The sequence below is a fragment of the Cydia strobilella genome, chromosome 10 (genome assembly GCF_947568885.1).
Source record: "Cydia strobilella chromosome 10, ilCydStro3.1, whole genome shotgun sequence".
NCBI classification, from domain to species: domain Eukaryota; kingdom Metazoa; phylum Arthropoda; class Insecta; order Lepidoptera; family Tortricidae; genus Cydia; species Cydia strobilella.
The window spans coordinates 7392926-7415914 of NC_086050.1; the positions used below are offsets into that span (position 1 = coordinate 7392926).

The following is a 22989-nucleotide window of genomic DNA, read 5'->3' on the forward strand; positions in this document are numbered from 1 at the left end:
GACGTAGTTGTGGAGTAACAAACATTAAAAAAAAATTGATAACCTCCTTTTGAAATCTTGAAGTCGGTTAAAAACTAAGCAGCAACAGGCGGTCTTATCGCTAAAAAGCGACCGTTATATAAACCGTTAATATCACTTCGATTAAAACAAACCGCAAATACACAGGTGACATTAAAATTATTACTTTTGCTGTTTTCTTCCTATTTACATTAAGTGTTAAAAAAGTCACATTTTATCCAAAGTCACCCCAATATCACAGCCGCAAAATAGTTTTACGAAAAATTATAGGTAGGTATAATAAATAGATACGTTTGAAATTTGATACGGAAATTAGTGACAAGTCGATGCCGTAACTGATGGGATGGGCATCACTTCATCAGTTTTAATTTGGTCCAATTAAACTGGCAGCAAAAAACAAATGCCTGAATTCTGGTTGAATTGAATGTACGTTTTTTAGTCTTCTAAAGTCAAAAGTTCCATTGGTTTTGCGCTGTTTTAATAACATGGGGTTTATCCACCTTTCCATCTCCACCATTAGACCACATTGCATCACACCCTCCACGCATTTACAAGTAAAACTAGACTAGACCAATCCGTGATTATAATTACTGTATTTACTGTATAGTAATCGTTTTCGAAACAATTGTCGCATGTTGCACAACACAATATACATACACTCGATTGCAAACAGATTACATTGAAAGACGGAAATAATGGACATATTATGGCGTTATATAGGTAGTAAGTACTTTATACTCTTTATAGTTAACAAAAAAACAGACTATACCTAGTTGATAATTATTGTTGATAAATATGTATGGTATCGTAGAAAGCAGCCTGAACTTTGCTCAGGCGAAGTACCTAGCTAGTTATTTTCGAAGAATTTAGTCTGTTATTGTTTTTAATTAGCATTGTGTCACGGGAAGTTATCTCCCGGCATATCATGTAAAACATTATAAAGGGACCCACTGACTATCAGTCCGCCGGACGATATCGGCCTGTCAGTTAGAACAAAAATTTGACAGTTCCGAACAACTGACAGGCCGATATCGTCCGGCGGACTGATAGTCAGTGGGCCCCTTTAGTCTACGTTTACATTATCTTGCAATGCTTATAATTATGGTCGTAGCTACATATTGCATATAATCATATTAGATATGTTTGAGTACAACAACCTTTTTGATAGTAGATGTTTCCATAGCTTGTTGAGCGTCTCATACAAACCAGTGTGAATGTGATCTATAGATTTCTTTCATTTCTTTCTTGTTTCCTCTATTGATTATAGACATTGAACTATTATTAATTTATTACTAACGTATAGAACCTGCACACATGTAGTATTTTGCGCTTTGGACCATGAGTTTTGTTTTGACAACAAACCGTAGAAGCGGAGCGTGAGTCTCGCGACTTAAACGCGTAAGCGCCATGTATTTTACGGCGCTTATAACATTTTGTTCACGTGGCATTTGGTATAGCTTCTCTATAGTACATAATAATCTCAATGCTTATGGACACTTCTGAAACGTGCGTATTCGATGCACCCTGAACCCTGAATTCTTGAATGCGTATAGGTACCTTAGGTATACCTATTGTTAAAATATGTATGTATGAAAGTACTAACATAATACACTTTATTTGTTACTGTGGCGTGTAATCATGTCAGAGCAACCTACGTAGCTAGTATATAGCTATAATATTAGGTTAATCTCTCCGGCCTGACAACAACAGTTTGCCTTGCACTTGCTCATTGACGTAAAGCGTATAAATAGTACATTATGATACAAGTGTGCTAAGTTGGTCATTACACACGAGGCGATAACAAGCGCGCGAGCTGTAAGCGAGCGCGCAATAAGAAAGCCGATGTGTGTAATGACCAATGCACACGCGTTTCATACGACGTTTTTCAACACACTTGCGAGAAAAAAAGAAACTCATATTAATCAAATTTTAATAGTTAAAACAGTTAGTATTGTGTGTTGCATCTGTCATACTGCCGACCGCCCCTCGCCCCGGCCGCGCGCCGCGCAGGCGGTCGGGCGCGGCCGTGCCCGCCAGTCTGGCCAATTAAAGAAGGCTCCCTTTCCATGCATATTATTAGCAATCAGTTACCTTCTTAACTCAGTCGGATAATATAATGAAAAAGCACGAGTGGAATAATACACTGAAAGAGCACGCGTGTTTAATATCTAGGCATATGAGCCAAAAATCGGTGGAGTAAAAACGTCCTTTTGAGCAAGTGTGTTGAAAAGGTTATTTACATTATTTACATACATCGCATGTTTTCTCTGATAAGCCATGTCGATTCTTACTTATACTGTCGATTATTATTTATTATACTTAAATCGGTTTTGATAACTACAGATCGTTTAAATACCTATACTTAATATGTAAACGTTTTATTAATATGGACTTCTTTGTTATGTTAATGAGCTTTAAATTACGTAGGCGTTTTCTCAATGGTCAAACCAGGAAACATCCGGCTCGAAGGACTAGGAAATAACCGTTTTGCTTTGAATGTAACATATATGCTGACTAAAGCAATTGAAGAAGTAAAGTAAGGTTGATCGTTTTGATAGCACTCGCAGTGCAAGTAACGTGTTATTAAAACGTCATAACATCGTATAATATAAATAACACGTGTGCTATCAAAATCGTTTAGACTTTTCTTGGTCTAACTCTTGCAAGTATTGCTTCGTCACGCGGTTAAAAAAATATGTTGATTTTATTTTATTTGAGCAGTGCGAACAAGCGTACTTTGCTGCGAAAAAACAGTGAGCAGAATTGCAGTCGGAATAAGGTACGATGGACAAAAGCCGATGAAGACAAACCATACTCTCTTAAAGTACCTAGACTAGTGATGAACTTGGTCATGCTCATGTGGAGACGACCAAAGAGATACGTCGGGACAAAGGCTTTCTTTTTATTTCTTTGAACTCTCCCATTTACCGAAATTTATAGCCAGGTCAACTGTTACAGTAACATTGCACGTGCATCGTGCACAATGAAATTATTACCATAGTAGGTAAGTATCAAGGTACGATATGACCCATAAATCAATTTGACCGTATTTGTCGCTAGTTACGCTGCATACTTAATTTGTGCAAAAAATATAGTACTTTTCCAAAGCATAGCACAGAAAGTGTACGAGTGGCACTCGTGTTCTTGTGTAGTGCCACAGTTGATATCGTGACAGTGGTAGTGACAGGTCGTTGATAACCAGCATCTCTTGCAAGAGTTGCGAGCGTACAGTTGTGCGCCGTGTGCTATGCGAATACGTTGTCGGTTCGGCGCGGGCGCCGCTCAAAGCCAGTTCTACTGCAACCTCCGGCGGTTCGCCTGTATGACACTTTAACCGTACAATCCAGTGTTTATATTGTGCATGTTGACTTAAATAACCGATTCACAATGGATAAACAGGAGCCCATCACAGAAAACGGTACGTAAGGTGAGGGAGAAAGTTGCTCGCGAGGTAATGACCCCGATATTGCAAATTGCAATCTTATAGATAAACCTTGGGAAGTTCGCATTAGTGAAGGTCCCAGCTATAGGCTTTTGTCTTTTGATAAAATTTAAGTACGTGCTACGTGCTTCTTTTATTTATTAGGCGTGGTATTTATTCATTATATTATAGTTAATAATCACGTTCGTTAATGCATTTTTATAACTGTATTGTAAATGATTCAATTAATTTAACATCAACAAACCTTAATAATAGACAATTGAATAGGTACTTAGGTGGTGGTATTTTTTAAATACTTAAATAATTTCAGTGAATTGTTTTTGTTTCAGAGTTTAGACACACATTTTGGCATATACAGTATGTAAATTCAATACGGGCGAATTTTTAAATGGTGGTTTTAAATAGCATTATAGTACCTAAGAAGTATATTGAGATAAATTTTGCTTATAAATACAATGAAAATTTTAGCCTTACAAAATAATTCAGCCAGCAATGTAATGCAAAATCACGAATTAATAAACTAGTGGATGTGAAATGACTCCTATTTAGTATGAAAACCAGTGTCGCTAAACTCACACATTCATAGCCTCGTTAAAATACGTCACACACTTACAAAATTGCTCTGATTCGTAGCAACTTTCCATACCAAAAAGTTATTACCGGTGGACATTTTTCGAACGAATATCAACTGTAGGCTACATGAGTGACGGTTTAAATTTTAATGTCAAAGCTATATGACATACGACTCTTTCATTATCTCATTCATCTCACAAAAGCTCGCTCAACGTTCACCTAATACAACTACTCAACACCAGATGGCGTTATTTTATATAATTTTAAAATCACTTACTTAACAGGCGAGAAAAGGGCTAAAAAACCAGTATAAGTAAGGTCTAATTACGCATGGTTTGTTACGGATCTCACGGTCACGTTACACTGGTGTTTTCGAGACCTCTACACGCCTGCGAGTAGCTAACCGTTGGAACTTCTTTCCATTCGACGATATAGGGAGGGGACAGTGTAATCGGAGTGTTTTATCGATATTTGTGTGTTCAGTTAGGTATTGATATTTCATTACCGTATGTTTTAACACATTTAGATGATACTTTATTTATGATTATAATATAGGTAGTGATAATCGTGATTGTATGAAAAATAATATGTAGTACAGTACAACAAATATCTAACTAGAAATTTGTTTCTTATTAATTGACCAACTAGGTTGTTAATGTGAACATTAAATATATCTTAAAGTCAAACAGATAAAATCATAGTTCTTTAAAGGTCTATTAACTCGGTATTGCTGTTATTTTGTGATCACAAATCTGCAATTACTTACATAGGTAAGTATTCGTCTTTAACAATATTTACTTGTAGCAGCATTTAAGGCCAATCTAGACGGGACAACCTGATTAAATTGTCAAATTAATTGTATGGTGTGAAAGCATACATGAAACTGGCTCATCGATCCCACTTGATTTGATTGTAAGATTGTGACCTATCAAATCAGGAAGGGGGGCGGCAAAATTCCAATATTTCACGCTAGTTTGCGTGGTACGGAACACTTTTTATTAATTAAGTGAGCCCGAATGTCACTAATAATTACTAAATTAGTAACTAAGTTTTAGGCGTGTGGACGCTAGATGAGATGTATGGCAATTTTATCCCCAGAAATCTTTCTCTAAGAAATGCTCCTAGCAAATGGTGCTATATTTTTGCGGAAACTAATTTTCTTGCCCAGTAGCATTGACCCATTTATTTTTAATATCGGCATCTTGTGGTAACCTACAATAATTAATAATAAAGAAATAGAAAATATAAAACGTTTATTCATGGCACATTGCATGCATTGTACGCATAAGTGCATTAAGTACCTAGTCTAATTATATTAACGATGAAAATATGATGGGTGTAAAAAACAAAAACGTATGTAAAGGAATACGAAGGTTTGAAAGGTTGCCATGAAATGACCCCGACTTAACTTAGTGCTTGATGACCAGAGCTGCCATATTTACTAAGACATTGATTATCCCAAATAATAATTAGAAACGTGTCTAAAATAATAATTTATTACCGAACTACCAAACATCAAACTTGAAATATCGTAACTTTAACTTTATCGATATAAATATCGACATTGCGCAGCATCTGAGTAGCGAAGTTATTTGACATTTAGGATAGCGAATATTCCAGATAAACGTAAAGAATAGTGACAAAGGATTGTGAACTCTAAGTTCTAACTGATAAAATATAGATTTACTTAACGAACATTCGTAAATAATGCAATAGAAACAGATTTTTCGTATTTATCGGATTATATTTAAATAAATAACCACCGGTGATAGGAAATACCTCCACGTGAAAGATTTTTTAAACCGCTGTGATTTCTGCAGCTTAATACTGCACAATACGGCATTTTAAATTTAATTATCAATTTTTGTTAGACGAGCGTACGTACGACGTGAATGTCATTCGAGCATGAAGTTTACACAACAACTGAGCATAGTCTGTGCATAAAGTGAGTCGGTCGCTACTAACTGTCGGATAGACGGGAACGCCCACTTGCCATCTCCATCCTACTCCGTGTGCAAAATGCAACACACAAGTTACGAGATACGAGCTTTTTGATCATAATTAAGTGTAACTTAAAAAAAAACCAATTAATGATTATACGGATAAATTCTATATCTGGTGTAATTTATTGCCCGTATTGGATTTACACACTGTAGAATATTTAAGTGTCTAAACTTTATTTCTCATTGAAATCTACCTACAAAAATATTTTACACCTATTTGTAAGTACTATAACAAATAATATTTTAGACTTTTCCTTTCCCCTTATATATTGTTAATTAACATTATAGGTAAAATTAATTTTATAAAACCTGATGAAAGTAATTAACTGATGAACGTTTGCTTGCGGTTTTTGCAACATCCAACCACGGTGCACATTGGAATTAGTAGCCGCAGTCGCAGTTAATGCCCCTAAACCTCGTGACGAGTCACGGTCGTCACGGATAAAGGCCTCCTATATACTTCTTTATGTTTATTTACTTCTTATTGTGTCTTTTGTGTCGGAATTATAACAATCAAAAACTGTCCCACATATGTATATGGAGGTTTCAGTGCGTCAAGCGCATATTAATAGACTCATAAAAGTAGAAAACGTAACTATCCAACCGAAAAGTTTTTTTTAGTCTACGTAGATAAAAATTAAGAGCTAATGATACGACGTAATGTAAGAAAACCCCAAAAAAAGATAAGATGGAACAGTGGTTGGTAATAGTCTAATATAGCATAGCATCAAAATTATAACTATTCGATCAACAAGCCAAGCTTATTTCATGGCTTGATTTTTCACAGAAATCTGTGCGTGAAATCCGGAGGAACCGAGTTTAACGAGTGGCTTGCTATTGGTAGAGACTTTTGAATAGGTACACTTTATTAGTCGATTTCCATTTTGGGTGCATTAACAGCACTATATTGAGTTAGCGTTAATTTTCTTAGTGTCAAATCTGACGGTTAGCAAACATAGCTTGGTATATAATAATTTACTTATCTTTTTTCGACTTGATGCTTGGTGCATATCATACAATATGAAAGAAATAAAAATGGGACTTTGACAACAACGTTAGCCTTGATTTAAATTTAAACCAAGTTAATAAAAACTAATTTTATGACAACTCTTTTACCCTCCGCGAAAGGTTGCAGAATGCTTCGTATCGTTGTTTATTATGTATACTTGGTTTTGTTTTAATATAGGTATTTGTAGGTATGTCTATTACGTTTGTATAGGTATTGTAGGCGTATGTGTGTGTGTTACCTGTTGTTTTTTAAATGAGTGAGTAATATTAGTCACGGACTTAAATTTTTGAGCCATTTAGGGTTTACTTTACATTGGACATTTCATACCGTTAGTATTGACAACCAAATTAGAATTGTTATTGTTTGAATTGAATAGGAGCAAAGTGTTTAAAGCTATAATTTTCATGCATTTGCCTGAAATGCCTTCAATTGATGAAAACAATTTGCACCACACCAGTTGGTAAAGGCTCTCTTTTGAGACTACAAAGCAAAACAGATGAGAACGTTGCATTTTATCTACAAGAGTGGCAAAGTAATTACTTAGATGCACATTTTGAGTTGTTAACTACCTCATTTTGGCTGGTGGAATTGACTTTAAAAGTGGTGATTTTGAATGAATAATAAATATTTAATAGCGTTCATTTGGATTTGATTTTAATTTTTTAACTATTTCAACACTTGTATTTGGGTAGTTTGGCACAATTTAATTTTAACAGAGGTGAATATATGTGGTATTTTCTATAAAAAGGGACCTTATTGTCGATGCCGCTTACGCCATTATTAACAATCTTCCGATATAAATACAATGCCGCGCGACGCTGTGCGGCGTAAGCGCCATCGACAATAAGGTCCCTGTTCATAGAAAATGCCCCATATTTTTTCCTCAGTCTCCCGTTGACCAACTACTGTGTAAAGCTAAAAGGTTCGAATTTATTATACGCGATATAATTTATTTCTATAAATTCATAGGATTAATTCAGCGCGAAGACGAATTAAAAGCATCTAAACTAAATATGTAGTAGTAAAGTACCTACTTACTTTTATAATAACATACAGATCATGGCTAGTGACTTTTTTTGATACACTTGGCGAAGCTTAATTCGATTTATCTATTCACTGGAGCTGGTAATCTAGTTTCCTACCTAGGTAGGTTTTTTTGTCTATTGATATATGAAATGGCCGCACTCGGACTTGCTCTACAAAATTATCGGGTCCATTTTATCAATTTGATGTCAATGATTCTTCCTTCAATTAGCTAGAACTTATACATACCTACTGATAAAATGTTATATGACGGTGTCAAGGTAGAGGGGACAGTGGGACACTCACCTTCATCAGCTTTATCACTCCCGCTATCTATATTTCAGGCGCGTATTCAGATTTTTAGGGTTCCGTACCCAAAAGGTAAAAACGGGACCCTATTACTAAGACTCCTCTGTCCGTCTGTCTGTGTATACGTCTGTCTGTCACCAGGCTGTATCTCATCAACCGTACTAGCTAGACAGTTGACATTTTCACAGATGATGTATTTCTGTTGCCGCTATAACAATAAATACTAAAAAGTACGGAACCCTCGGTGGGCGAGTCCGACTCGCACTTGTCCGGGTTTTTTAAATATGATGATGGTCGTAGTTTATAAGAAGACGTCTTAACTGATGTTGCTTTGGATTTGACGATATAAGTAGTTAAGTACCTACTTACTTATTTTATTTGAACCGTTTTCAAATTAATTTTAATTTTTTTGTAATTTGTAATTTTGGCCGTATGATTTTGTATTTTAGATCTCACTAAAGTGACTAACAGATTTTCTCTGAAAAAAAAAGATTATATGAGAAAAATGTAAATTCTCGATTTAAAATAACCATGGAGGCGTTGACACTTGTACGTATACCTACACTAGGGGTGTATTTATTTGTTTTGATTTGTAGTTAAATTTATTTGTAGGTATAACACTTGTGTCGCACTAATTGTTCACAACCAATCAATGAAGTTGGTTTAATAGACGCATTTCTCATTAAAATGGGCACAAGAAACTGGGTTAATATGTAAATCTAAATACGTAATTATCACGTTATGTTCGAAAGTACCCATGTAAAGAATTAGTTTTAATCAGCTCATGCTTGTTACAAAACTTATCTATTCAAGGTTGTTTCAAACAATCTATTTACATTTATATACTTATTTATATTATATACTTTTTATTGTTGGACCTTATTATATTAACTGAGATTTAGGTACTTTATGAAAAATAACTGATCTGATCACTTAACTACTGCGTAAATTTGAAATCCACCTGGATTGCCTTATTTGCCTTTCGACGTCAGTACTTAAATAGCAAAATTGGTCGCGTGACCAGTAAATAGCAAACTAAAGTGGCTTATCACTGGTTGTTATATATTTACAAAGCGACAGGGGTGGGTATGTCGCTGCTTCAGCTAAGCAGGAACAGGCCTATTTAGACTATTATACACAACTAATTTCATGATCGCGAAAACGTTCGCATGGCTCTTATTTTAGTGATATTTACAGTTTTACATTTATATAAGTATTTCAGTTCATCGGTGTCACAAATTTTAAAAAGCCGAATTGGCTTAAATGTTTTCTGCATCAGGGTTAACAAAAAAAACCTTACCTTTTGCCTTCTTAAAAGATTGAAAGATTGCCAAAAGATGCAAGTAAATCAAGAACGGAGTACCTAAATTACATGACATATAAAAATGATGTTACGAGTGTCTTGCGAGCGTCTACCGCCAACATCGAAAAATCGAAAAACGTCATCTGCCTCGACGGTCCCATTCGAACTTTAAGATGCGTCAAATATACTGTCTAGATACGATATGGATTAGATATGTCAGTGTCAAAAGTGGCGTTTCATCAAACAAAAACGTCACTTTTGACACTGACATATCTAATCCATCCATAACGTATCTGTAGGCTTAATATTTGACGTATCTTAAAGTTCGAATCGGGCCGAAGTTGTCGCTCGAATATGCAAATGCGATAGAAAGGCAAATAACGATTTTTGATTTTACAATGTTGGCGGTAGGCCCTCTGTACAGGCGTGCGCGGAGGAGAAACCAAAACGTAGATGCCCTTTCGACAATTTAATGAGGTGTAGAGGGTCACTATCTGACCGTTTAGCATAAGTTGCGTTCTCGCGCGCGAGTCCATTCTTGAAGTCGTGCTAGATGTATTTAGCCACGTCAAATTAAGCCGATTATGGGCAATGAGCGGAAATAATTCGTGTAGTTTTTTAAATTGGTACAATATAATCGTACGTGGTGTCCAGATGAACATACTAAAAGTCCTCGGGGGCGGGGGGGTGTAGGTACCTTTTTCAGATTTTTGCTCATATCTCGAATAGCATTATAATTGCTTCGAACAAAAGTTTCTACATAAAATTTTCTACAAATTAGGTCATATTTATTTTTACTCTACGATCAATACTTTAGGAGCTACAGGATGTTTAAGTTAACAAAGATATAAAAAATAGACGATTTAAGAAAACGTCGTTTTTTCGTGGTTGTTCATCATAACTGATAAAAAAAACAGCCAAGAGCATATCGAGCCATGCTGAGTGTAGGGTTCCGTAGTTACCCGTCCGTCAAAATAGACAAACGGCTAAACCGATCAGGTCCGCTATAGTTTCCTTGAGTTTTTCAAAATTTTTAGGGTTCCGTACCTCAAAAGGAAAAAAAAAACGGAACCCTTATATTATCACTCGTGCCTCTATCTGTCTGTCTGTCCGTCTGTCACAGCCTATTTTCTCCGAAACTACTGGACCAATTAAGTTGAAATTTGGTATACATATGTAAGTGTTACCTAAAGACGGACATGTAACGTAAACAAATTAATTTTAAACATGGGGCCACTTTTGGGGGATAAACAAGAAAATTAAAAAATTAAGTTTTTCAAACTATATCGTGTTATATATCAAATAAAATAGCTCATTGTGAGAATCTCAAATATATATTTTTTGTAATTTTAGGATAAACAGTTAAGAAGTTATTCAAGAAAATAGGCAAAAAATTTGACAAATGACCCCCCCTTTATCTCCGAAACTACTGGGGTGCAAAATTTTGAAAAAATACACAAAATAGTTCTTTACCTATAGATTACAGGAAAACATATTTAATTAGAAATGTGCAGTCAAGCGTGAGTCGGACTTAGTTACTTAGTTTTTGATCCGACCCCTACGAGTTATTTAAAGACATTTCACTCGCGGTTCACATAAAAAATACATTGTTTTAATTATGTAATGTACGGAACCCTTGAAACGCGAGTCCGACTCGCACTTGGCCGGTTTTTTGGACCAAAAGTTAGAGGGAGACACTCACATTTTTTTTTTCTTTCAGAGCGAATATTTCCGAAAATATTATGTTTATTAAAATATGGTTCTTGAAGACCCATATTCGTTTTAAAAGACCTATTCAACGACACCCCACACTAAAGGGTTGAAGCGAAAAAATAAATTCATCCCCACTTTTGACCAAGGTCTAACTTTAGAACCATGCCATGGGTCCAAAAAATATGAAAAATCGTGAAAGTAAAGCTTATTAAAGACTTTCAAGGAAAACTATAGCGGACCTGATCGGTTAAGCCATTTTCGAGCTTTTGTATGTATGTTCTTAAACATACCTACGGAAAAAACAGGTGTCGCACAGGGAATTTTTTTTTAATGACACTATTTAGGTATTTATCACAAACATAAATCAAAAATTAAATCAATTAAACCGATATATTTAAACATTAAATCATCTAAACAAACGAACTTTATCATGTAAATTTGTTTTTGTCATCACTTCATCAGCCTATTACTCTATTTTTCTTTGTTCAGGGGCCAAGCTGCAACAAAAACCTCCTCCTCAGACCGATTTAATTCAACGAATAACAGGCTCATTCGGAAGATATCAACTGTTGCTATGTCTCCTCATATTCTTGACAAAGTTCCCTGTCGCCTTCCACCAAATGGCGATTTTGTTTCTTGCTCCGAAACTCAGCTATACATGCCCTAACACCGGAGAGGAAACGTGTCCTTGCCCCAATCCAGAATATGACACATCAATTTTCAGCCGGAGCATAATAATGGAGTGGGATTTGATATGTGAAAGGAAATGGTTGACTAGTTTTACACAGACGCTGTTTCAATTGGGCACGCTGTTGGGCAGTGTATTGTTCGGAATGGCATCCGACAGGTGACATTGAACTTGTTAAATTGTTAATTGTATTATATTTACATTCAATGTTTCTACAAGTAGTACCTACTTATCCATACACATACTTAATATTATAAATGCGAAAGTGTGTCTGTCTGTTATCTCCTCACGCTTAAACCGCTGGACCGATTTAGTTTAAATTTGGTATACGGGGGTTTTCAGAAAAAGTGTCTTTTCATCGAAAAACCATTAACTTTTGGGTTATTTATTTATACTCAGAAATCACGAGTACTATTGAATGAGACACAGAAAAAATTGTCCCCAGTTTTTGATACAAATTTTGGGTGTCAGTTTTGTAACGGTCCATACAAAATGTAGGTGAAAATGCGTTACAAAACTGTCATTTTTTGGAGACATATTTTTTCTTTTTAAAACGAATGAACGAATGGTACACTTTTAAGTGAAAATGCCCATACAGATAGTTTCAGTCCCGGCATAGGACATAGGATACTTTTTATAATAGCATAGGGGGTGAAAGGGGGGGGGGTGGAAATTTGAAGTTTGGTATGAAGATGTTTGAGTTGTGGGGAAGGATATAGAACAGTTTTTATCCCCAGTTTTCCGTGCATGCTGCCGGTGTTTATTGATTTATAAGACCATATCACGTCAAAAATGTTTATGACCAATTAGTCGCCCTTTTTGGGAGTGAAAATAAGGGTGGAATAAAAAGCAGGCTTGTTTAAAAATTCAGTTACCCAAATTACTAATTGCAGGCAGACGAAGTCGCGGGCAAAAGTTAATATTATAGAAATGCTAACATGACGCGAATGAAAACATTGCTGACCTCTATATTCTTAATAAGTTTGTTTTATAAATATGTATAGGTATTTATATAACAATATAAATAACTGTGCCAATGCAATCATCAATTCATCATTAAAAATGATTTCTAAATATTTATCAAATTAGATTTTGCCCCATTGAGACACTTACGTTGCGGTCACGGACAACACTTGACTTTTAGCTTTAATACCTGCACTTACTTACTTTATTTATGTTTTCAGGTTCGGGAGAAAGTATCCTTTGCTGGTAGCAGTCGTGATACAAGTGACCATGGGAATAACAGCAGCTTTTGTCCCCGGCTACTGGGAATTCACATTCCTTCGATTCTTAGTGGGCATGTCTGTCGGAGGCACAATGGTCACTGGATTCGTCATAGTCATGGAATTCGTGGGCACCCAGTACCGTGACGTTATATCGGCTTTGTATCAAGTACCCTTCAATATGGGTCACATGCTGTTACCGGTATTCGGGTATTTCTGCAGGGATTACTCGAACTTTCAACTGGCCATCTCGATACCAGCAGTAGTACTATTGTCATACTTTTTCCTATTACCTGAAACTCCACGCTGGTTGATAGCGGTTAAAAGAACGGACGAAGCCGTCAGGATTTTGGAATCTGTAGCAAAAGTGTAAGTAATAAATAATATAAATATTTATGAAGACTGGATTACGTAAACGGTCACATTTGTTACAACATACTATTTTAAGATATCTGTCAGTGTCATCAACATCATGATGATTTAACACATGATTTCCCTTTCAGAAATAAGCGCCCAACGGAAGCCATACGAACTGACATTGAAAATTACCAAGCTGCACTCCAAAACACGCAACTCAAAAAGGGGAATATTGTAGACCTCTTTCGAACTCCGAACATCCGAAAAAACATCTTAGCCATGGCGTTTAATTGGCTGACGTGCAGCTATTGCTTCTACGGTGTGTCCCAGTACGTGGGGCAGCTCAGTGGAAATGCTTTCATCAACGTCGCAGCCAGTGCCAGTGTAACTCTCCTCGGTTCACTCTGTTCTATACCCCTTATGAAAGTTATGGGAAGAAAAACCATAGTGATTATCTTTAATTTTATTTGCGCGTTTTGCCTGCTCGTTCTGGCCGTGCTACCAGAAGGGCCGGGTACGGTAGTCTGCGCAAGTGTAGGAGTAGTTTCTAGCTTTATAGTTTTCGTTGTTGTGTATTTGTACTGCACGGAACTGTTTCCGACGGTCGTGCGGAATGCTGCGCTGGGTTTTTCTTCCATGATGGCGCGCGTGGGATCTATGATCGCTCCATTCGTGATCGCGTCGAGCAGCATGGGCGCGTGGGTGCCGCCCGTGTTATTTGCCGTCTTGCCCCTCGTAGCGGGCTTTGTCGCTTTCTTACTTCCTGAAACCAAAGGCTGTGAATTAATGGTGACTATAGAAGAAGGCGAACAATTTGGAAAGAAAACGGATTGTAAAAAGTAGAATTTTTTCTCATTAGATAAGTTCTAAGTTCATCATATATAAATCATATATTATGTTAGTTGTTAATATTATATAACTACAGTAAAATGATTTTTGCGGAAGAAGAGATCTTGTATTTATCTTAGATATCTCCGTACAAACTTGAATACGCTGATAAATTATAATAAAACTATATACCGACCCTGATAACTGAGAAATAAGCAAGTGGATAACAGATAATATATTTTAAAGGATAACTTATTAAGAAAGATTGTGCAACGAGGGGGGTAAGCACGGAGGGGGGTATTCTTACCCCCGGAGTTACACACAATATTTTTACAAATACAAATGAATTTATTTCAATACTTTTTACAGCTGTTCTTAGTTATAAGGGTTAGGTAGGTAATTAGTCCATCACACTTGCGAAGAAAAAACTAAATTTTATGCAAAATAATTACGGTGACATTTCAAACATTCGCCCGCCATATTGTCATTTCTTGACAGGTTAGGCATCGAAGGCACAGACCTTCGGCATTCAGTCACGATTGAATATTGTGTAAAAATATTTTAAACGGCTATTAAATTAATCAAATTAAATATTTTAAAACATAAACAAAAATAATAAATTATAAACGTCAGTATTTTAAAAGTAAAACTCCCACGACTTTAAACAAAGTATTTTACTTACAACCTACTTGGTTCGTATGAATTACTGACATGATTAAAAAGAAAGCTATAATTCCTTAGGGAGTTATAACTTTTTTTCACAATCCATAACTCCCGTGGGAACAATATAGGCCTTTACCCTCCAGTACACCTGCATGAAATAAGATCTTTTTTGAGCAAGTGTGATGAAAAATATTTACCTAAATCTCTAAATCTATAAAACAAGCCCATTTTTGTCTGTATTATTTGTTCAAAATCAACGTTTCCTGTAACTAATCTATGTAATTTAACCAAACTAATTATACTAAAAGAAAACCCTATATAAGATGTCCATGAAAATAATACTTACATAATACCTTAACTATAACAGGGGCCCCACTTGCATCATTCACTAACCCGGGGTTAACCGGTTAAACCTGGAGTTACCATGGTTACCAGTACAATCTGACACTGGGTTAACGGTTTAACCTCGGGTTAGTGGGATGGTGCAAGTGGCGCTTTAATATACTTAAAATACGGCATATAATATTTATAAATAATTATAAGTAATACTTATTTGGATTTTACAACTACTTACGTAAGTTACGTACTTATGATATAAGTCGAAGGTGTTGCAATCTAAATATGAGTATGTTAGAAATAGATAAGTACCAATGGCGGGAAATTCTATAGGTATACACGAGGGATGAGTATCTTCCCATGGTGTATGTACTTCCACACATTAAATACGAGTATGTCCTAACCCACCATACATAATTTTTATTTCTATCTATTTATATTTTTTTGTAGATCCGCCCCATGGTTGCCATTGCCCTGACTAGGTAAGTATGCACTTACCCATAGGTACTGATCGTATCGTACTATCACCTAGCAGTTAGCAAGTACAAGTTCATTATGTATATATAATGTGTAGTGTAGTAGTGTTAGACTAGGTAGTTATTTTATTAGGTTAATACACTTCAAGTGTGACTATTTACTTGAAGCGAGATATTAGACACTCTACACGATGGCCTAGCGCTGGACCAGCGAGATGGCCATGCGATGGTTGAGAGCACGCACTATGAAATGGACCACATGTAGATGCGTACGCACCATCGCTGGCACCTTTATTGTGCGGACGAAAAACCGACACCGTGGTCACTCCATCGCCATCCCGCCGCGCTCTACACGCTCGCCCATCTTAGTGGGCCACTCTGATGGCCCATATCGTGTAGAGGAGCCATTACGGGGCGTCACAAATGCAACATAAGTACCTACCTAACTGTTATTTCCATGGCCGTTCTGCGCCCTTGTCTACGCGCAACGTTCTCGAAATTCTGTTTTCTTCAATTTCAATAACAACTACATATGTTAAATTGATGTGTCATACAGCTGTGCTATATAATTTAAAGTTGTAAACAACACTTCTGTCTACGCAGAATCACGAGCTCTGTCCTTATAGGAAAAAAACCGGCCAAGAGCATGTCGGGCCATGCTCGCTCAGTGTAGGGTTCCGTACTTAGTTACCCTTCTGTCACAATAGATTGCCGTGAACAGGGGCTATTTGTAAGTATCATGTACAGTCAACCAATTTGATTCCTAAGCCACTATAGAACCATGTCAATCATCCACCATGTCAACCATGTTACTTAATCAATTTGTTTATCTCTTACTACACTGCTTATTGAGTGACATGCCATAGATAAAGCGACAAGGGTCTATAGTAGTTGACTGTACAAGCAAAAACGGAACGTACCTTGTCGCAGCGCTTAGTGCGTCTACCGATCATGTTTGCTATACATATTGAGGGGGGGGGGGGTTACATGTAGGTACCTACCTACTTAGGGGAGGTGCCCTTAAATTTGTTTTTTTTATATAGTTTTTATTTTACCACTTTGTCGCCATGATTAAATTGTTTTAAGTATCCATGCCAAATTGCAGCTTTCTAACTAGTAAGTTCATACTAACGATCACGGAGCAAAGCCGCGGATAGACAGACAGACGGACAAGGCGAAACTATAACGTCTATAAGGGGAACCCTTATAGTTGACTACGGCACCCTAAAAAAGTGTCCCAAGAATTCATAACCATTTTTCGCAGACTTTGTATGACATTTTGACAATAATGGAATGGAATGGCAAGAATCGAACCGTAGTTACGCTCTCATTTTAAAACGACTAGCTAGAGTGCTCTGAAACTTTGTACCAAAGATATAAAGATAACTCCGTAATAGATGGATAAAGTCTAAGGAAAAAACGTGCCTCGAAAATTACGAAAATTTGATTCTCGATCAGAGGGCGCTACTAGCTTTGGCATACTCTCGTATAGAGGGCGTTGACTGTTTCGTTTGTTATTTATAATTTTAACGCATATCCGTTAAAGAACATGGTTCTAAATCATATAAAAATAATTAATGCAAATAAAAAAATCATTTATCCATATTAAATACATTTTAACGTATTTTTATAAATCTTCAGTTTTAGTTTTAAAGTATGTCGATAGATGGCAGTGAATTTACAGTGGTTACAAAATTTACTATGACAGTACCGCTCTATCTTATTATATCCTCTTTGTTTGTACTAATAGGATAAGATAAAGTATACGAGTATCTATGCCTGTAAGTAATTCGTTTATGTAGCTTCAGAATCTTCAGATACCATAGTTAAAAAAATGCAGCGAATTTAAGTTTTTCATACAAAACTTGTTTATGCTCTATCCCGTTTGTTTTATAAGCTGGAGCTATATAACCTAATTACATGCATAAATATACCTCATGTCATTGTGTGCAAAGTTTCATTACAATCCAACACGCAGTTTTAAAATGGGAACGAAACTCCGTTTCTATGGGAAGGTGAAATTCGGCCGAGCTCGCTGCGAACTCTTAAGGGTCCCCGGCAAGCTCGGTTCTGCATACAAACGTAGTTACGCTCTCATTTCAAAACGAGTAGCTAGTTTGAAACTTTGTACTTACAATTGGATTAGGTATATCTATTTATGTCTGTAATTAGTTTATGTAGCTTAAGATACCATAGATAAGTAGTAAAAAAAAAGCGAATTTAAGTTTTTCATAAAAAACTTGTTTTCGCTCTGTTTCGTTTGTTTTATAAACTGGAGTTATATAAACTAATTACAGACTTAGATAGGTATACCTCATGTCATTGTATGTGCAAAGTTTTATTACAATCCGACACGTTCGTTCTCATACAAACGGAGTTCCGTTTGTATGGGAAGGTTAAATTCGGCCGCGCTTGCTGCGAACTCTTAACATACTTAGGCTAACCTTGCGTTTGAAAGGACATTATGATTAACTACGGTTCCTTTGTTGCAATATCTACAACGTAGTTTCAACAATATGGCGATTCATGTTTATTGAAGCAGGTTCCGAATCGCTTTTCATAAATTTTACACCTGTCAAAAATAAGCTGAGAATTCTCTAAGGATATTTACTTTAGCTGAAGCAGATTAATATTCTCGTCGCCAGATGTTAATAAGAGGATTCATTTAACTAACTCATGGGAAGAGATATCTTTAATTTATTTTACTCACTGTATATTATATCCCACCAAAAACATTTTCATGTAAAATGTTGCCAAGCCGAAACCATAAGGCTCACACTGTCAAAAAGTTATCAGATCTATTGTAGAGCCAAGCTTCTAACTCTACAAGCCCTAACTTTACAAACTCTACACCTTAGTCAAAATATGTGGCTTGGCCGTTTCGCTACCACAGTACCATCACATGGACGTAAGACGTAAGGTGAAAAATTGATTCACTAATTCATTATTTTTTATTATACAATAGTTCTTGCCCCCAGATATAAGGCCAGCTAGGAATCGAATGACTATAACTACATAGATGTTTTCCAGCAATGGAAATAGATGTTGTTTATAAGTAAGTTATTATAAACAAGTAGTTACAATAGGTACCTATGATAGACCAGGAGCGGTATTTGACATGCGTTAAGTGACGTTTCGTGTTGAACTTCAGTTGAATGGAAGAAATCGTGTGTTGTCGAATAGGTAAATTTGACATTAGCAATACACAGTTAGGTGACAAGGAAACCAAACCGAACCACGCCGAGTTCAGAGCCATTTTAAACCGTATAGTAGTAAGAAAACAAAGTTGATTTTTGTTGCATAATTTTTTCAATGAATGAGTTTTGGTTGTACCAAATGATACTTTCCACAGTTGATGAACAAATCATTCATTCCACTGTTGAACTGATGTTGAAGCCGAAACTGACAGTTGTGCATCTCGAATAGGGCCCCTGGTGGTTGTTTATAATCAGGAACTGTTATGAACTAAAGAAAGAATGTCTTTGAAATCACTAAAAGTACCTATCTAAGTATCAATACACATATTGTGACCAAGCTACGTAGATAAGTACAGTTTTCGTAATAATATAGATAGTGAATGACTTGAGACTTCCCATTCCTACACGCAACCGTATTGTTCCTATTCACTTTGTAAATGTTCTAATTGACTTGACATTAATGCCAGTTCCTGTTGTTGGTTGTAGGAAACGCTCGGGGTCTCTATTGTTTGACATAATTATTGAAAGTCATAATGTAATGATTGTCATATTATCATTAGTCATAATTTGGTTTTTCTCAGAAACGCGTAACTTTTCAGGATTGCCATAAAACAAACCTAACCTAACCTATCTATAGGATAACCCGAAGAAAATCCTTAACGGTTTCAGAATTATTTAAATTAAAAAAATAACATTATGACTTTCAATAATTATGTCAAACAAAGGGACCCCAAACGCTCGACATGTTTCACTCCGTACCGAGGAGTACGTTACAATACGTGAATGACCCGTTATTAATATATTTAATATGATGACGGAAGTTTTGTTATTAAATTGCTAATCTTTATTAGCATTGGCATAACGCTCATAACGATCGTAATTGACCGAAGCGTAGCGAAGGTCTACGGTTTGACTCGCGCATTTTGCTTTTGTATGTCCGGATGTTCTCCTCTACAGGTCGCAATTCTCAACCGATTCTCGTGAAATTTTGTGACCAAATTCTATGACTAAATAGAATTTTTTTGTCGATCCGGTTTTTTAAAATTTTTCAAATGGCGGAGTTGTGATAGCCCGCGCCTAAACAAATAGTCGTATCGATACCATAATAGTAATTTGTTTTTCAGATATGTTTACAGATTAAATTTCGAAAAATTCAGAAAGTTTGTATTGCTGGCTTTGGCGGTATTTAGATATTTAGTTTTTACTCGAGAATGAGTAGCTGAATTTCGTCAGCTTAGGTAAGCAGTATCATGGTGTGTTTTGCAAACATTCGCTTTTTTCGTTTGCACCGGGTGGTCCTTGGTTCGATCCCCAGTAATTGTATGCTGCTATATAACTTTTTGTATTTTGTTTTTTACATTTAAAGTTAAATTTCAAATTGTTTTTTTTTTATTTGTTTTTTATTTTTCTATTTTGAAGTTAATTGATCAAGCGCGGGCTTAGCGTATTCGTTTCATTTTTACAAGCTTTTATTTAACTAGCCCTAAAAATATGTTTTATTTCTGTTATTTTAATTTACTAAAGTGTTTTGAACGGCGGAGGCATACATTTAGTTAGCTTTTAGTGGTTCTCTCCTTTTTCCGAATTTCATAGAATTTTATTTACAGTTTTTCTTTTAAAATACTTATAGATTTATTTCACCATAAACTTTGAGGTTTATGTAGTATAGATTCGTTTGTCTGAGCGGCCGTTTGTGTGAGTGACCTTTACACTATACATGTCAAACAAGTTGTTTAATAATAACTAACAAAGATGTCACTTTAACACAGGTGACCTAACTAAATAGTACCTAATTTGTACGACAGGTGGTGACATCGTCAGTTCGAAACGGGCCGATTTTTAGGGTTCCGTACCCAAGGGTAAAAACGACACCCCAATTACTAAGACTCCTCTGTCCGTCTGTCTGTCACCAGGCTGTATCTAATGAACCCAAATTTTCACAAATGATGTATTTCTGTTGCCGATGCCGCTATAACAACAAATACTAAAACGTACGGAACCCTCAGTGGGCGAGTCCGACCCGCACTTGTGCGGTTTTGAGTTGCGTGCGCTTGATTTCGTGTGGCTCCCTTCGACATATCTCCACTACTAAGCATTTCAATAATTTTAGAAATTCAAAAATCAGCCAGGTATACAGGTTGGTTTGGGCAAGTTTGGGTCAGTGAGGGCAGCTACTAGATCCCTTGCTGCTACGCGAAAATGGTCTTAGAAAACCTTCCCTCAATTTCAAATTAATGAATTTTGGGGTTTACAGATTTTGGAAAAACATAGGTACCTACAGGATGCGAGAAAAAGGTCATTTTTGACAAACTTTTTTGACGTGAAACGTAAGGTGTCTTTAAAAACCCGTAGAGGGGCTCGGATCGAAAACCGATATTAACGAAAAAGTGTTATGGCGCGGTGGCGGTATATCATGAATGGTTTTGATATCAGCGTAAACGAAAGTAGCCATTACTCGGAACTGCATGTGCTGCTGACATATATGGCGCTGATTCTGCCCTAGAAACGACGCATTCGGAGCTAAAATTACCCCTATTTGCAGTGTTTATTTAATAATTACTCATCAGTCCATTAACCGATTTCGATACAATTGAGTTCATTTGATAGATCTTTTTGAAATATTATAAAAATAAAATACGCGGTATTATAAAAAGCTGGAAAAGAGCTAAAATGTGGCATTTTTACAGGAATATCACGACTGCGTTTGTTTGAGGTCACCGTTTGCGAAAATTAAGGCATAAAAAGCTCAAATGCGCTCTTACCTACAGGCTTTATAATATAGGGCCGGGTAAAGCCTGATATTCAAGCGCGCGAAGCGCGCTTTTTATACATGGCTCCCGGGGCGCCTTTTATATTGTAAAGATTACATGCAGGTTACACTGTAAGGTCGGGCGAAACCCGACATTCAAGCGTGCGAAGTGCGCTCTTTCACACAGGCTTCACACTGTAGGGCCGGACGAAGCCCGACATTCAAGCGCGCGAAGCGCGCTTTTACACACAGGCTTTGCACTGTAGGGTCGAGCGAAGCCCGACAATCAAAAGCGCGCCTTACGTAAAGGGCGCCTGCGGCGCCTTTTACACTGTAAAGATTACGTACAGGGCGCCTGCGGCGCCTTTTTCCCTTACCTACAACTTTTTCACTGTAGGTTAGGGTAAAGCCCTACATTTAAGTCTTACATACAGGGCGCCTGCTTTACGCTATGAGGTCCCTAAGCGGCCCTATGCGGTCTTCGCAATGACTGTTTAGATTAGCTACCTAAAATTTTTGTTCCCCAATAGCTTTTGTTCCATTCGCGTTTTTCTCCATTCTGCTTTTTAACCAGGCGTTAATTTTTTTTGTAGTTAATTTAATCACACGCGTATGTCCCAGTCGTTTTTTTTCTAAAGAGTAATGTTTTCATGATAGTCACATTAAGTCGATAGATAGGTAGGTAGGTTAGGTTCGTTAGGTAGCTTCAGATGCCCGAAGGGCAAACCGCCCAGAAATAGGAGCCCCGCGTAGCGGGGCTCCGTCGGCTCAGGGTACGAAGGGCTTGTTCTCGGAAATATTACTCTTTGGGGAAAAAAGCGACTGGGACATACGCGTGTGATTAAATTAACTACTGAAAAAATAAACGCCTGGTTAAAAAGCAGAATGGGGAAAAACGCGAATGGAACAAAAGCTATTGGAGAACAAAAATTTTGGGTAATTAATCTATACAGTCTTCGCAATAACTTCCACGTCCCGTTTCACATCAACCACTGCGGCTGTATCCCTGATACAGCCCATCGAGGAAAACTTTTCCCATACAGTTTGTATGAAAATGAAAACTTTTATTTTTCACATGC

General features: G+C 36.6%; 1 protein-coding gene across 1 annotated transcript; it reads left to right on the forward strand.

Moving 5' to 3' along the window:
- Positions 1 to 3241: 3241 nt before the first annotated feature.
- On the forward strand, positions 3242 to 14610 carry LOC134744605 (organic cation transporter-like protein). The gene is made up of 4 exons (XM_063678469.1): positions 3242 to 3436; positions 11883 to 12240; positions 13266 to 13673; positions 13808 to 14610. Exons 1-4 carry the CDS (start codon positions 3406 to 3408, stop codon positions 14502 to 14504), a joined length of 1494 nt encoding a protein of 497 aa, XP_063534539.1. The 5' UTR covers positions 3242 to 3405; the 3' UTR covers positions 14505 to 14610.
- The last annotated feature ends 8379 nt before the right edge of the window (positions 14611 to 22989 follow it).